Raw genomic sequence first — 14,916 nt, forward strand, 5'->3', positions numbered from 1 at the left:
CACCAGACAGTCCTTCCAAGTGAGGCGACACTTCACCTGTGAGTCGCCTGGGGTGATATACTGCGTCCGGTGCTCCCAATGTGGCCTTCTATATATTGGCGAGACCCAATGCAGATTGGGAGATTGTTTGCTGAACACCTACGCTCTGTCCGCCAGAGAAAGCAGGATCGCCCAGTGGCCACACATTTTAATTCCACATCCCATTCCCATTCTCATTCTGAAATGTCTATTCACGGCCTCCTCTACTGTAAAGATGAAGTCACACTCAGGTTGGAGGAGCAACACCTTATATTCTGTCTGGGTAGCCTCCAACCTGATGGCATAAACATTGACTTCTCTAACTTCCACTAATGCCCCACCTCCCCCTCGTACCCCATCCGTTATTTATTTATATACACACATTCTTTTTCTCCCTCTGTCCCTCTGACTATACCCTTTTCATTGACTACAGCTCTGCCTTTAATACCATCATTCCAAATAAACTGATTCCTAAGCTCTGGAACCTGGGCACTCAAATCTGCAGCTGGATCTTCAACTTCCTCACAGACAGGACCCAGGCTGTAAAAATAGGGGACAAGCTCTCCTCTACAATCACTCTGAACACCAGTGCCCCACAAGGCTGTGTAGTCAGCCCCCTGCTGTACTCACTGTACACCCATGATTGTGTAGCCAAGTTTCCATCAAACTTAATATATAAGCTTGCTGATGACACAACAATTGTAGGCCGTATCTCAGGTAATGATGAGTTTGAGTACAGAGAGGAAATTAAGAACCTGGTGGCATGGTGCGAAGACGATAACCTATCCCTGAACGTCAGCATGACGAAGGAATTGGTTGTTGACTTTAGAAGGAGTAGCGGACCGCACGACCCAATTTACATCGGTGGTGCGCAAATGGAACAGGTCAAAAGCTTTAAGTTCCTTGTAGTCATATCACAAATGACCTGACTTGGTCCAACCAAGCAGAGTTCACTGCCAAGAAGGCCCACCAGCGCCTTTACTTCCTGAGAAAGCTAAAGAATTTGGCCTGTCCCCTAAAACCCTCACTAATTTTTCATAGATGCACTGTAGAAAGCATTCTTCTAGGGTGCATCGCAACCTGGTATAGAAGTTGTCCTGTCCAAGACCGAAAGAAGCTGCAGAAGATCGTGAACACGGCGCAGCACATCACACAAACCAATCTTCCGTCCTTGGACTCACTTTACACTGCACGTTGCCAGGATAATCAAGGACACGACCCACCCAACCAACACACTTTTCATCCCTCTTCCCTCCGGGAGAAGGCTCAGGATCTTGAAGACTCGTACGGCCAGATTTGGGAACAGCTTCTTTCCAACTGTGATAAGACTGCTGAACGGATCCTGACCCAGATCTGGGCCGTACCCTCCAAATGTCCGGACCTACCTCTCGGTTTTTTTGCACTACCTTACATTCCATATTTATATTTTCTATTTATGATTTATAATTTAAATTTTTATATTTACTGGTTTTTACTATATTTAATATTTAATATTTGTAATCCAGGGAGTGGGAAGCGCAGAATCAAATATCGCTGTGATGATTGTACATTCTAGTATCAATTGTTTAGTGACAATAGACTATAAAGTATAAAGTATACAAAGTATATCACTAGTTTTGGTTTCATTAGTTTTTTATGCTACAAAACTGCTAGTCTTTGTTGTTTTCTTAGAGGATCGAGTATACTTTTTTGAACTTTGGAACTTTATTATTTTGCATAGTGTGCAATAGAGTTAATCCCCACGCTTAGTCTCGAGCGGTTTTGGTACAAAAACTGATTCTGATTCTGATGCTAGTTAACAGTTAAATTATGAGACCAGAATTTTCTGCCAAAATAACAACAAAACTAAAAATACTCATGCTGGCTGTGGGTAACCAAAGACAAAGTTGGACAGATTTTTGCATAGTAGGGGAATTAATGGTTATGGGGAAAAGGCAGGTAGGCGGAGATGAGTCCATGGCCGGATCAGCCACCATCTTATCGAATGGCAGAGAAGGCTCATTGATCCAGATGGCCTACTCCTGCTCCTATTTCTCACGTTCTTATGTTCAATGCTGAACCACAATTCCTATTGCAGTTAACAAATCTATAGGATGAATGGCGAAGAGTTCAATCAAAATTATGTTCCATGTTTCATTTTCTAAAATAATTTACACTCCAGAGTTAAGGACAATTCAACCTCAATTATTGAGCTTTAGTTTTCAAATAATATTTAATTGCACATGGTTCGAGTCCAAGTACCAAGCTACTGTAAGCAGTAAAATGTCACTGGAAAATCTCAGGATTTACCCCTGAGTGATGGCAGGCATTGATGATGAAATTCACCATCACTTCTTGTGTGAAAGCATAGCATCTGCCTGTTGTGGAAAAGTGTATTTAAATATCAGGGCACAGAGTATATTTAAATATCTGGCACAAAGCTCTACATCTACTGGACAGCTTTCTTGTACACTTCTGAGATGTGGACTATATAAAATTAGGACCTAAAAGGAATATTTCCACAAAATCATCCAAATCTATTGGCTAGACAAGCTGATAACAAATAGAAGTATCCTCCTATAGGCCAACTTCTTTCCACCGATGCCTTAATTACAGTCCGTTTGATGGGTAATTTCCCAGCTCAATGCTTCTTTATTCTTTACTCCAGAGAAAATGTGTAGAGTTATCACCCATTTATTAATGCCTACCCTACCAATACAGAGCCATAGAGAAGCACAGCACAGAAACAGGCCCTTCAGCCCATTTAGTCCAAGCAGAGACCATTTAAACTGCCTACTCCCATCGACCTGTGCCAGGACTATAGCCCTCCATACCTCTACTATCTATGTACCTATCCAAACTTCTCTTAAACATTGAAATCAAGCTCACATGCACTATTTGTGCTGGCAGCTCATTTCACACTCTCATGGCTCTCTGAATGAAGAAGTTTCCCCTCATGTTCTCCTTAAACTTCTGTCCTTTCACCCTTAACCTATGACCTCTGGTTGTAGCCCCACCCAACCTCAGTGGAAATAGCCTGCATACATTTACCCTAAACACAAAATAATCTGCAGATGCTGGGATCAAAGCAATACTCACAACACGCTGGAGGAACTCAGCAGGTCGAGCAGCATCCGTGGAAAAGATCAAAAGATCTTTTCCATGGATGTTGCCCGAGCTGCTGAGTTCCTCCAGCATGTTGTGAGTGATACATTTACCCTATCTATAGCTCTCATTATTTTCTATACACCTATCAAATCTCTCAATTTTCCACATTCCAACCAGTGGTCCCCAACCACTGGGCCGCAAAGCACGTGCTACTGGGCCGCGACGAAACGATATGATTTGGCAATATGAGTCAGCTGCATCTCTCCTCATTCCCTGTCACACACTGTTGAGCTTGAACGCACGCGAAGCCATTACGCACGTGTCATCCATGTCAGCGCAGGAAGAATATCAACTCCTCGAGCTTGCAAATGACGACGGGCTGAGAAGTATGTTTGACATAACACCTCTGCCAGCATTCTGGATCAAAGTCAAGGCTAAATATCCTGAGATAGCCACGAAAGCACTGAAAACGTTGCTTCCATTTCCAACATCATATCTCTGCAATGAATGCAACAAAAAGTAAATTGCGGAATAGGCTGGACATAAGGAACCCCCTTCGAGTATCGCTGTCTCCCATCACCCTTCGATGGCACCGTCTTGTTGCAGGGAAACAAGCCCAGGGCCCACTGTTTCAGCAATATTGGTCTGTCGCAATGATTTTATACGTTCATACGGGGAAAATATGTGCTGTGTATTTAATATCCAAACATTACTTAAAATGTTATGATGCTATTGACCTATAAGTGACATACAATAATTGACTTATCATTATATTCATGTGAGGAAAATATGCGCTGTGTGTTTAATATTAAATTCATTGGATAAACCCTTTTAGAAACGAAATTGAGTGTACTAGCCACTAAAAAGTGACTTATAGTTGACTGATCTTCTATATTCCAGTCGTGATTAACAAACCCCCCCCAAACAGAATCGCCAAAAACAATTTGTAGAAAAAAAATCGGCACGTACACGCATGCGCACACAAGTGCCCGCACAAGGCTTCATGGTAATTGTAGTCTTCCCGGAGTAAACACAACATATTTGACAGTTACTCTTGTCCGTTGGCAAACCTACCCCCCACTCTCCCCTGGGTCGGCCGGTCTGCAAGAATATTGTCAATAATAACCCAGTCCATGGTGCAAAAAAGGTTGGGGACCCCGGTTCTAAAGAATACAGTCTTAACATATTCCTTATAACCCAGGTCCTCCAGTCCCAGCAACATCCTGGTAAATTTTCTCTGTACTCTTTCAACCTTGTTTACATCTTTCCTGAAGGTAGGTGACCAAAACTGCATACAATACCTCAAAATAGGCTTTACCAACGTCTTATACAACTTCAACATAACATCCCATCACCTGTATTCAATACATTGATTTATGAAGGCCAATGTGCCAAAACCTTTCTTTACGACCCTATCTAACTGTGATGCTACTTTCAACGAATTACAGACCTGTATTCCCAGATCCTATTGTTCTACCGCACTCCTGAGTGCCCTACTGTTCACTGTGTCAGACCTCTCCTGGTTGGTCCTACCAAAGTGTACCACCTCACACTTGTCTACATTAAATTCCATCTGATATTTTTCAGCCCATTTTTCCAGCTGATGCACAACTCTCTGCAATCCATAACAGCCCTTCTGACGGTCTACTACACCTCCAATCTTGGTTTCATCTGCAAATTTTCTGATCCAGTTAACACATTATCATCCAGATCATTCCAGTTTTATGTCTTGTCTCTGGAAATTCCAGATTGACTGAATCAGAATGAATGATGAAAATCCTAATCTTTCCTACAATATAGAAAACATACACAAAGACTTACCTTTGGATTCTTAAGTTATTATCAAATTGCTGGTAGTGCATGCATATTTGGCTCAAAGGAAATGAAAATTACATTAGAAACATAGAAAACCTACAGCACAATACAGGCCCTTCGGCCCACAAAGTTGTGCTGAATATGTTCCTTCCTTAGAAATTACTAGGCTTACCCATAGCCCTCTATTTTTCTAAGCCCATGTACCTATCCAAAAGTCTCTTAAAAGACACTATCGTATCTGCCTCCACCACCATTGCCAGCAGCCCATTCCACGCACTCACCACTCTCTGAGTAAAAAACTTACCTCTGACATCTTCTCTGTACCTACTCCCCAGCACCTTAAACCTGTGTCCTCTTGTGGCAACCATTTCAGCCCTGGGAAAAAGCCTGTGACTATCCACATGATCAATGCCTCTCATCATCTTATACACCCCTATCAGGTCACCTCTCATCCTCCGTCGCTCCAAGGAGAAAAGACCGAGTTCACTCAACCTATTCTCATAAAGCATGCTCCTCAATCCAGGCAACATTCTTGTAAGTCTCCTCTGCACCGTTTCTATGGTTTTCACATCCTTCCTGTAGTGAGGCGAGGCAACCATTATGATACGTAGTGATCTGATTGAGGAAAACATTGATCTTTCTGCTGTTAAATCACATGAATCAACTTCCAATGAATTACATGATTAAACTGGAGACATTATTCCTAAAATTAATGAAAGAGAATACACTCTTAAATCATAAGTAGGAAGATAGGTATTCATCAATTCAGGCAGCAGTAGTAAGTAAAGGTGGAATGCACTGCCAGTGGCAGTGCTGGAAGCGGATACAATGGTGTCTTTTAGGAGCCTCTTAGAAAAATAGAAGGCTATATGCTAGGGAAATTCTAGGCAGTCTCTAGAGTAGGTTACATGGTCGGCACAACATTGTGGGCTGAAGGGCCTGTAATGTGCTGTAGATTTCTATGTTCTATGTTGGATGTTCTTTGAAGCAATAATGGTTCTGTGGAATGCTCTGCCACAGACTGTGGTGGAGGTCAAGTCTGTGGGTATATTTAAGGCGGAAGTTGATAGCTTCTTGATCAGCCAGTAAAGGATACGGCGAGAAGGCAGGCATATGGGGTTGAGCGGGATCCAGGATCAGCCATGATGGAATAGCGGAGCAGGCTCAATGGGCTGAATGGCCTAGTTCTGCTCCTATGTCTTATGGTCTTAAAGCATCCGGAATGGAGAGGTAACTGGATTACTCTCATTTTCAATCTGACAAGTTGCTTTGGTTTACAACTAGTATTTCTCAAGCTGGCATGGAGAATTTTCCAAGCTCATATGTGGAAGGAACTTATTTTATGGGCAAATGAAAGAGAAAGTGAGATAACCAAAGTGACAAAAGAACTGCTTCATTACTTGATGAATCATGCTAAATTCCAAAATCCAAAAATTGCCAATGAAAAGACCATGAATTATTTTTATCTGCCATGCTAGGATATTCAGTCTGCACAATTTTCGATGCTAAAAGCTGATAAACATATCAGTGTTTGAGTATATTATCACAAAGTGAGTCAGTAATCACTGTGTCATTTTATCGTGTTACAGTTCAATATTAGGTCATCATTCCTCTCTCTCAATCCAACAAATGATAATTTACCTTTGTGGCCAATGAGTGTGAAGCACCAGCCTCAAGCAGAATGGAAGCCACATCTTCCTGCCCCTCCCTGGCAGAAATGTGCAGTGGGGTGTAGCCATTTGTGGTGCACGCATCTGGGAAGGCCATGTGCTGCAGCAGCAGCTGCACAATCTCAGTTTTACCCAGCCTGGAGGCAATGTGTAACGGAGTTTGATCCTCCTGCATATTAAACAGTATAAACAGAAAATGCTCTTTATTCATTACAGCTTTGTGTACACAGTTTAAGCAAACAGAAAAGCAGAATTTAAAATGCGAAATAGATACATTTAAAATGTCAGTTTACAAATAGACAGTAACTATCCATGCTTCAAGTGGTTGAATCTTGTCAAAATTTGTATACCAAGTTATTTATTTTATTCAGATCTTAAAAGCAGAATATTTAATTAATATTCCTGACAGTGAAAGTACATTACGATATCTGTGGGAAAGTCTTGAGCCTGACTATTGTCTCACAACACACTGGAGGAACTCAGCAGGTCGGGCAGCATCCGAGGAAACGATCAGTCGACGTTTCGGGCCGGAATCCTTCATCAGGTTTGTAGAGGGAAGGGGCACAGGCCCTATAAAGAAGGTGGGGGGAGGGTGGGAAGGAGAAGGCTGGTAGGTTCCAGGTGAAAAACCAGTGGGGGGAGAGATAAAGGAGTGGGAGAGGGGAACATACCAACCTTCTCCTTCCCACCCTCCCCCCACCTTCTTTAAAGGGCCTCTGCCCCTTCCCTCTACAGTCCTGACGAGGGGTTCCGGCCCGAAACGTCGACTCGTCGTTTCCACAGATGCTGCATGACCTGCCGAGTTCCTCCAGCATGTTGTGAGTGTTGCTTTGACCCTAGCATCTGCAGATTGTTTTGTGTTTACTGACTGTTGTCTATTTGCCTTGTGGAGGCAAAGAAACTTTAAAATCTGACTTTCAGTTATCATTACTGTTTGGATAATAACATGTTAAGATTTGTGCCATCTTCTCAATAGATCATTTTACAGAAATGGGGGACTGCAAATTCAGTTTCCTTTCTTAAAACACTTGCTTCAAAGTTACTGAGCAACACCAGCAGGGGGTAGATATTCTTACAGCTGACACCATCCCACTGAGCCAGGATAGAGAGAAGAAAGTAACAGCCACAAGTGGAGAATTATAGATTTCTGAAAGCTGTTGGCATTGACAAAATTTTTTCTTTTGCTCAGAACTCTGAATTTAGTCACAAAATACAGGTAATTTTAAGTTACATGTGATTAATTACCCTCATTTTAAAGAAACTGGATTTTTATTCAAAAAGCAAAGGATGCTTTGTCCAGTTACTCAGTAAATAAATCAATTTCACACTTTGATATCTCTTGAAATTGTACTATCTGGATTTTTACTTTGGGCATTAGCATCCACTCAACATATTGACTTGTAAATAAATTAGAACAATGGTTTGCAATGAAACTTGGAAACATTTGTCATTACTAAACGCAAGAGATACTGCAGATGTTGTAAGTCCAAAGCAACCAACACAAAATGCTAGAGGAATTAGCAGATCAGGCAGTATCTATGGAAATGAATAGACAGTGAACACTTTGGGCCGAGACCCTTCTTCAGGACTGGAAAGGAAGGGGGAAGAAGCCAGAAAAAAAGGCAGGGGGAGGAGAAAGAGGACAATTGATGGGTGAAGCCAAGTAAGTGGGAGAGGTTGAGTGCAGTAAGAGTAGGGGATGGAAGAAACATAGAAACACAGAAAATAGGTGCAGGATTAGGCCATTCAGCCCTTCGAGCCTGCACCGCCATTCAGTATGATCATGGCTGATTATCCAACTCAGAACCCGGTACCACCCTTCCCTCCATACCCGCTGATCGCATTAGCCACAAGGGTCATATCTAACTCCCTCTTAAATATAGCCAATGAACTGGCCTCAACTGTTTCCTGTGGCAGAGAATTCCACAGATTCACCACTCTCTGTGTGAAGAAGTTTTTCCTAATCTTGGTCCTAAAAGGCTTCCCCTTTATCCTCAAACTGTGACCCCTCATTCTGGACTTCCCCAACATCGGGAACAATCTTCCTGCATCTAGCCTGTCCAATCCCTTTAGGATTTTATACGTTTCAATAAGATCCCCCCTCAATCTTCTAAATTCCAACCAGTATAAGCCTAGTTCATCTAGTCTTTCATCATATGAAAGTCCTGCCATCCCAGGAATCAATCTGGTGAACCTTCTTTGTACTCCCTCTATGGCAAGGATGTCTTTCCTCAGATTAGGAGACCAAAACTCCCCACAATACTCCAGGTGTGGTCTCACCAAGGCCTTGTACAACTGCAGTACTACCTCCCTGGTCCTGTACTCGAATCCTCTCGCTATAAATGCCAGCATACTATTCGCCTTTTTCACCGCCTGCTGTACCTGCATGCCCACTTGCAATGACTGGTGTATAATGACACCCAGGTCTCGTTGCACCTCCCCTTTTCCTAATCGGCCACCATTCAGATAATAATCTGTTTTCCTTTTCTTGCCACCAAAGTGGATAACCTCAGATTTATCCACATTAAATTGCATCTGCCATGAATTTGCCCACTCATCTAACCTATCCAAGTCACCCTGCATCCTCTTAGCATCCTCCTCACAGCTAACACTGCCACCCAGCTTCGTGTCATCCGCAAACTTGGAGATGCTGCATTTAATTCCCTCATCCAAGTCATTAATATATATTGTAAACAACTGGGGTCCCAGCACTGAGCCTTGCGGTACCCAACTAGTCACTGCCTGCCATTCTGAAAAGGTCCCATTTATTCCCACTCTTTGCTTCCTGTCTGCCAATCAATTCTCTATCCACATTAATACTTTACCCCCAATACCCTGTGCTTTAAGCTTGCACACTAATCTCCTATGTGGGACCTTGTCAAAAGCCTTTTGAAAATCCAAATATACCACATTCACTGGTTCTCCCCTATCCACTCTACTAGTTACATCCTCAAAAAATTCTGTGAGATTCGTCAGACGTGATTTTCCTTTCACAAATCCATGCTGACTTTGTCCGATGATTTCACTGCTTTCCAAATGTGCTGTTATCACATCTTTGATAACTGACCCTAGCAGTTTCCCCACCACCGATGTTAGGCTAACCGGTCTATAATTCCCCGGTTTCTCTCTCCCTCCTTTTTAAAAAAGTGGGGTTACATTAGCCACCCTCCAATCCTCAGGAACTAGTCCAGAATCTAAAGAGTTTTGAAAAATTATCACTAACGCATCCACTATTTCTTGGGCTACTTCCTTAAGCACTCTGGGGTGCAGACCATCTGGCCCTGGGGATTTATCTGCCTTTAATCCCTTCAAATTACCTAACACCACTTCCCTACTAACATGTATTTCCTTCAGTTCCTCCATCTCACTGGACCCTCTGTCCCTTACTATTTCCAGAAAATTATTTATGTCCTCCTTAGTGAAGACAGAACCAAAGTAATTATTCAATTGGTCTGCCATGTCCTTGCTCCCCATAATCAATTCACCTGTTTCTGTCTGTAGGGGACCTACATTTGTCTTAACCAATCTTTTTCTTTTTACATATCTATAAAAGCTTTTACAGTCAATTTTTATGTTCCCTGCCAGCTTTCTCTCATAATCTTTTTTCCCCTTCCTAATTAAGCCCTTTGTCCTCCTCTGCTGAACTCTGAATTTCTCCCAGTCGTCAGTTGAGCCACTTTTTCTGGCTAATTTGTATGCTTCTTCTTTGGAATTGATACTATCCCTAATTTCTCTTGTCAGCCACGGGTGCACTACCTTCCTTGATTTATTCTTTTGCCAGACTGGGATGAACAATTGTTGTAGTTCATCCATGCGATCTTTAAATGCTTGCCATTGCATATCCACCGTCAACCCTTTAAGTGTCATTTGCCAGTTTATCTTAATTAATTCACGTCTCATACCTTCAAAGTTACCCTTCTTTAAGTTCAGAACCTTTGTTTCTGAATTAACTATGTCACTCTCCATCTTAATGAAGAATTCCACCATATTATGGTCACTCTTACCCAAGGGGCCTCTCACGACAAGATTGCTAATTAACCCTCCCTCATTGCTCAATACATAGTCTAGAATAGCCTGCTCTCTAGTTGGTTCCTCGACATGTTGGTTCAAAAAACCATCCTGCATACATTCCAAGAAATCTTCTTCCTCAGCACCCTTACCAATTTGGTTCACCCAATCTATATGTAGATTGAAGTCACCCATTATAACTGCTGTTCCTTTATTGCACACATTTCTAATTTCCTGTTTAATACCATCCCCAACCTCACTACTACTGATAGGTGGCCTGTACACAACTCCCACCAGCGTTTTCTGCCCCCTAGTGTTATGCAACTCTACCCATATTGATTCCACATCCTTCTGGCTAATGTCCTTCCTTTCTATTGCGTTAATCTCCTCTCTAACCAGCAATGCTACCCCACTTCCTTTTCTTTCATGTCTATCCCTCCTGAATATTGAATATCTAGGAGAAGAGAGAAAGGTGAAAAATTACCAGAGAGATCGATGTTCATACTATCAGGTTAGAGGCTACCCAGGCAGAATATGAGGTGTCGCTCTTCCAAGCTGAGAGTGGCCTCATCATGGCAGCAGAAGAGGCCTTGGACCAACATGTCAGAATAGCAATTGGGATTGGAATTAAAACAGCCACTGGGAATACCAGCATTTTGCAGATGGAGTGGAGGTGCTCAACAAAGTGGGCTCTCAATCTATGTCAGGTTTCACCAATGTAGAGGAGGTCCCATCAGTAGTACCAGATAGAGCAGATAACCACACGAGATTTGCAGGTGAAATGGAAGGACAAGTTAGGGCCCGGAATGGAAGTGAAAGTGGATGTGAATAGCTAGGTTTAGCACTTCTTCTGCTTACAGGGCTAAGTTCCAGGAGGAGAACAGTGGGGAGGGATGAATGAGCAAGGGAGTCACAGAGTAGCGATCCCTGCAGAAAACAGAGTGGGAGTGGGGGACAGGTAAAGATGTGTTTGGTGGTAAGATCCCTTTGGAGATGGTGGAGGTTGCAAAGAATGATGTTTTACTGGATACGGAGGCTCATGGAGTGCTAGGTGAGGAGAAGAGGAACTCTATCCCTGTTAAATTGATGGGAAGGTGGACAAGATGCAAGTGAAGGCAGCTTCAATGGTGGGAGTAGGGAAACACCATTCTTTGAAGGAGGAGGACATCTCTGATGTCCTAGAAAGGAACACCTCACCCTGGGAACAGATGCGGTGGAGACGAAGGAACTGAGAAAAGGGAATGGCAGTATCACAGGAGACAGAGTGCGAAGAAGCATGGTAAGATATCCGTGGGAGTCAGTAGGTTTATAAAAGATACCCTCCTTTCCCTCTCCCACCTTTATTCTGGATTTTTCTTCCAACATTTCTAGACCTAATGAAAGGTCTCAACCCAAAAGATTGACTGATTATTCATTTTCATATGTACTGCCTGACTTGCAGAGTTCCTCCAGAATTTTCTGTGTGTCATTATTAAACAATTTTTGAAAAATACCAATAAATAAACAGTATCAGAAGAGAAAGCTTTCAAATGATTTTCTTACTCCCTCACTTAATGCCACGTTGGTTAAGGTGTCGGGCCACAACTCAAGATTTTTGAAGCAACCTCACTTTTCAAAAGGTTGGTCAATCAAACGCTTCACATTCAAATGAACTAAAACAGCTCACAATATATGTTGCATTTATCGTAACTTTTCTGCATTATTCTAAATCTAATTTGTTAATCATAATGAAAGATAGTGAAATGAAAATTCTATTATTGCTTTTCCATTTGAACCTCAATATATGTATGTTTTGAAATGATCCGCATGATAGCATGCAAAGGAAAGTTTTTCCATTGAACCTTGCTACACCCAACAATAATACACCAACCTCCAATGGAAAGTTCATACAGGCATGTACTTCTATTTTCCCGTTGATGGTTAGAAACATAGAAAACCTAAACAGCACAATACAGGCCCTTCGGCCCACAAAGCTGTGCCGAACATGTCCTTACCTTAGAAATTACCTAAGGTTACCCATAACCTCTAATGTTCTGAGCCCCATTTACCTGGCCAGGAGTTTCTTAAAAGACCCTATCACAATCACCTCCACCACCATCCCTGGCAGCCCATTCCACCCACTCATCACTCTCCGTGTAAAACACTTACCCCTGACATCACCTCTGTACTTCCAAGCCCTCTCGTGCTAGCCATTTCTGCCCTGGGAAAAACCTCTGACTATCCACACAATCCATGTCTCTCATCATTTTATACATCTATATCAGGTAAACTTTCATCTTCTGTCACTCCAAGGAGAAAAGGCCGAGTTCACTCAACTTATTCACATAAGGCATGCTCCCGAATCCAGGCAACATCCTTGTAAATCTCCTCTGCACCCTTTCTATGATTTCCACATCCTTCCTGTAGTGAGATGACCAGAACTGAGCACAGTACTCCAAGTGGGGTCTGACCAGGGTCCGATATAGCTGGAACATTACCTCTCGGCTCTTAAACTCAATCCCATGATCGATGAAAGCCCATGCACCATATGCCTTCTTAACCACAGAGTCAATCTGCACAGCAGCTTTGAGTGTCCTATAGACTCAGACCCCAAGATCCCTCTGATCCTCCACACTGCCAAGAGTCTTACCATTAATACTATATTCTGCCATCATATTTGACCTACCAAAATGAACCACCTCACACTTATCTGGGTTGAACACCATCTGCCACTTCTCAGTCCAGTTTTGCATCCTATCAATGTCCTGTTGTAACCTCTGACAGCCCTCCGCACTATCCACAACACCTCAACCTTTGTGTCATCAGCAAAATTTACTACCCATCCCTCCACTTCCTCATCCAGGTCACTTATAAAAATCACGAAGAGTAGGGGTCCCAGAACAGATCCCTGAAGCACACCACTGGTCACCGACCTCCATGCAGAATATGACCCATCTACAAGCACCCTTTGCCTTCTGTGGGCAAGCCAGTTCTGGATCCACAAAGCAATGTTCACTTGGATCCCATGCCTCCTTACTTTCTCAATAAGCCTTGCATGGGGTACCTTATCAAATGCCTTGCTGAAATCCATATACACTACACCTACAGCTCTATCTTCAACAATGCCCTCAAAAAATTCAATCAGGCTTGTAAGGCACAACCTGCCTTTCACAAAGCCATGGTGACTATTCCTAGTCATATTATGCCTCTCCAAATCTTCATAAATCCTGCCTCTCAGGATCTTTTCCATCAACTTATACAAGATATTAAGAGGAACAGATAGAGTGGATAGCCAGCGCCTCTTCTCTAGGGCACCACTGCTCAGTACAAGGGGCCATGGCTTTAAGGTGAGGGGTGGGAAGTTCAAGGGGGATATTAGAGGAAGGTTTTTTACTCAGAGGGTGATTGGTGCGTGGAATACACTGCCTGAGTCAGTGGTGGAGGCAGATACACTAGTGAAATTTAAGAGACTACTAGACAGGTATATGGAGGAATTTAAGGTGGGGGTTATATGGGAGGCAGGGTTTGAGTGTCGGCACAACAATGCGGGCCGAAGGGCCTGTACTGTGCTGTATTATTCTATGTCTATGTCTAAAAAACTTACCAAACACTAAAGTAAAACTCACTGGTCTATAATTTCCTGGGCTATCTCTACTCCCTTTCTTGAATAAGGGAACAACATCCGCAAACCTCCATTCTACAGGAATCTCTCCTGTCCTCATTGATGATGCGAAGATCATCGCCAGAGGCTCAGCAATCCCCTCCCTCACGTCCTATAGTAGCCTGGGGTACATCTCATCCAGTCCCGGTGACTTATCCAACTTGATGCTTTCCAAAAGCTCCAGCACATCCCCTTTCTTAATATCTACATGCTCAAGCTTTTCAGTCCACTGTAAGTCATCCCTACAATTGCCAAGATTCTTTTCCGTAGTGCATACTGAAGCAAAGTATTCATTAAGTACCTCAGCTCTCTCCTCTGGTTCCATACACACTTTTCCACTGTCACACTTGATTGGTCCTATTCTCTTACGTCTTATCCTCTTACCTTGGGGTTTTCATTAATCCTGTCCGGCAAAGCATCCTCATGGCCCCTTCTGGCTCTCCAAATTTCATTCTTAAGCTCCTTCCTGCTAGCCTTATAATCTTCTAGATTTCTATCATTACCTAGTTTTTTGAACCTTTCGTAAGCTCTTCTTTTCTTCCTGACTAGATTTACAACAGCCTTTGTACACCACGGTTCCTGTACCCCACCATCCTTTCCCTGTCTCATTGGAACGTACCTATGCAGTACCTACGCAAATATCCCTTGAACATTTGCCACATTTCTTCTGTATATTTC

General features: G+C 42.7%; 1 protein-coding gene across 4 annotated transcripts in view; it reads right to left on the reverse strand.

Moving 5' to 3' along the window:
- ank2b (ankyrin 2b, neuronal) overlaps positions 1–14,916 on the reverse strand; it is an 859,694-nt gene that overhangs the window by 296,122 nt on the left and 548,656 nt on the right. For all 4 annotated transcript variants that reach the window (XM_072253201.1, XM_072253200.1, XM_072253199.1 and 1 more), the window contains one exon: positions 6,562–6,759. In XM_072253201.1, coding sequence (XP_072109302.1) covers positions 6,562–6,759 — 198 coding nt within the window. The remainder of the gene's footprint in view (positions 1–6,561; positions 6,760–14,916) is intronic.

The sequence above is a fragment of the Mobula birostris genome, chromosome 3 (assembly GCF_030028105.1).
Source record: "Mobula birostris isolate sMobBir1 chromosome 3, sMobBir1.hap1, whole genome shotgun sequence".
In the NCBI taxonomy this organism is placed as follows: Eukaryota; Metazoa; Chordata; class Chondrichthyes; order Myliobatiformes; family Myliobatidae; genus Mobula; species Mobula birostris.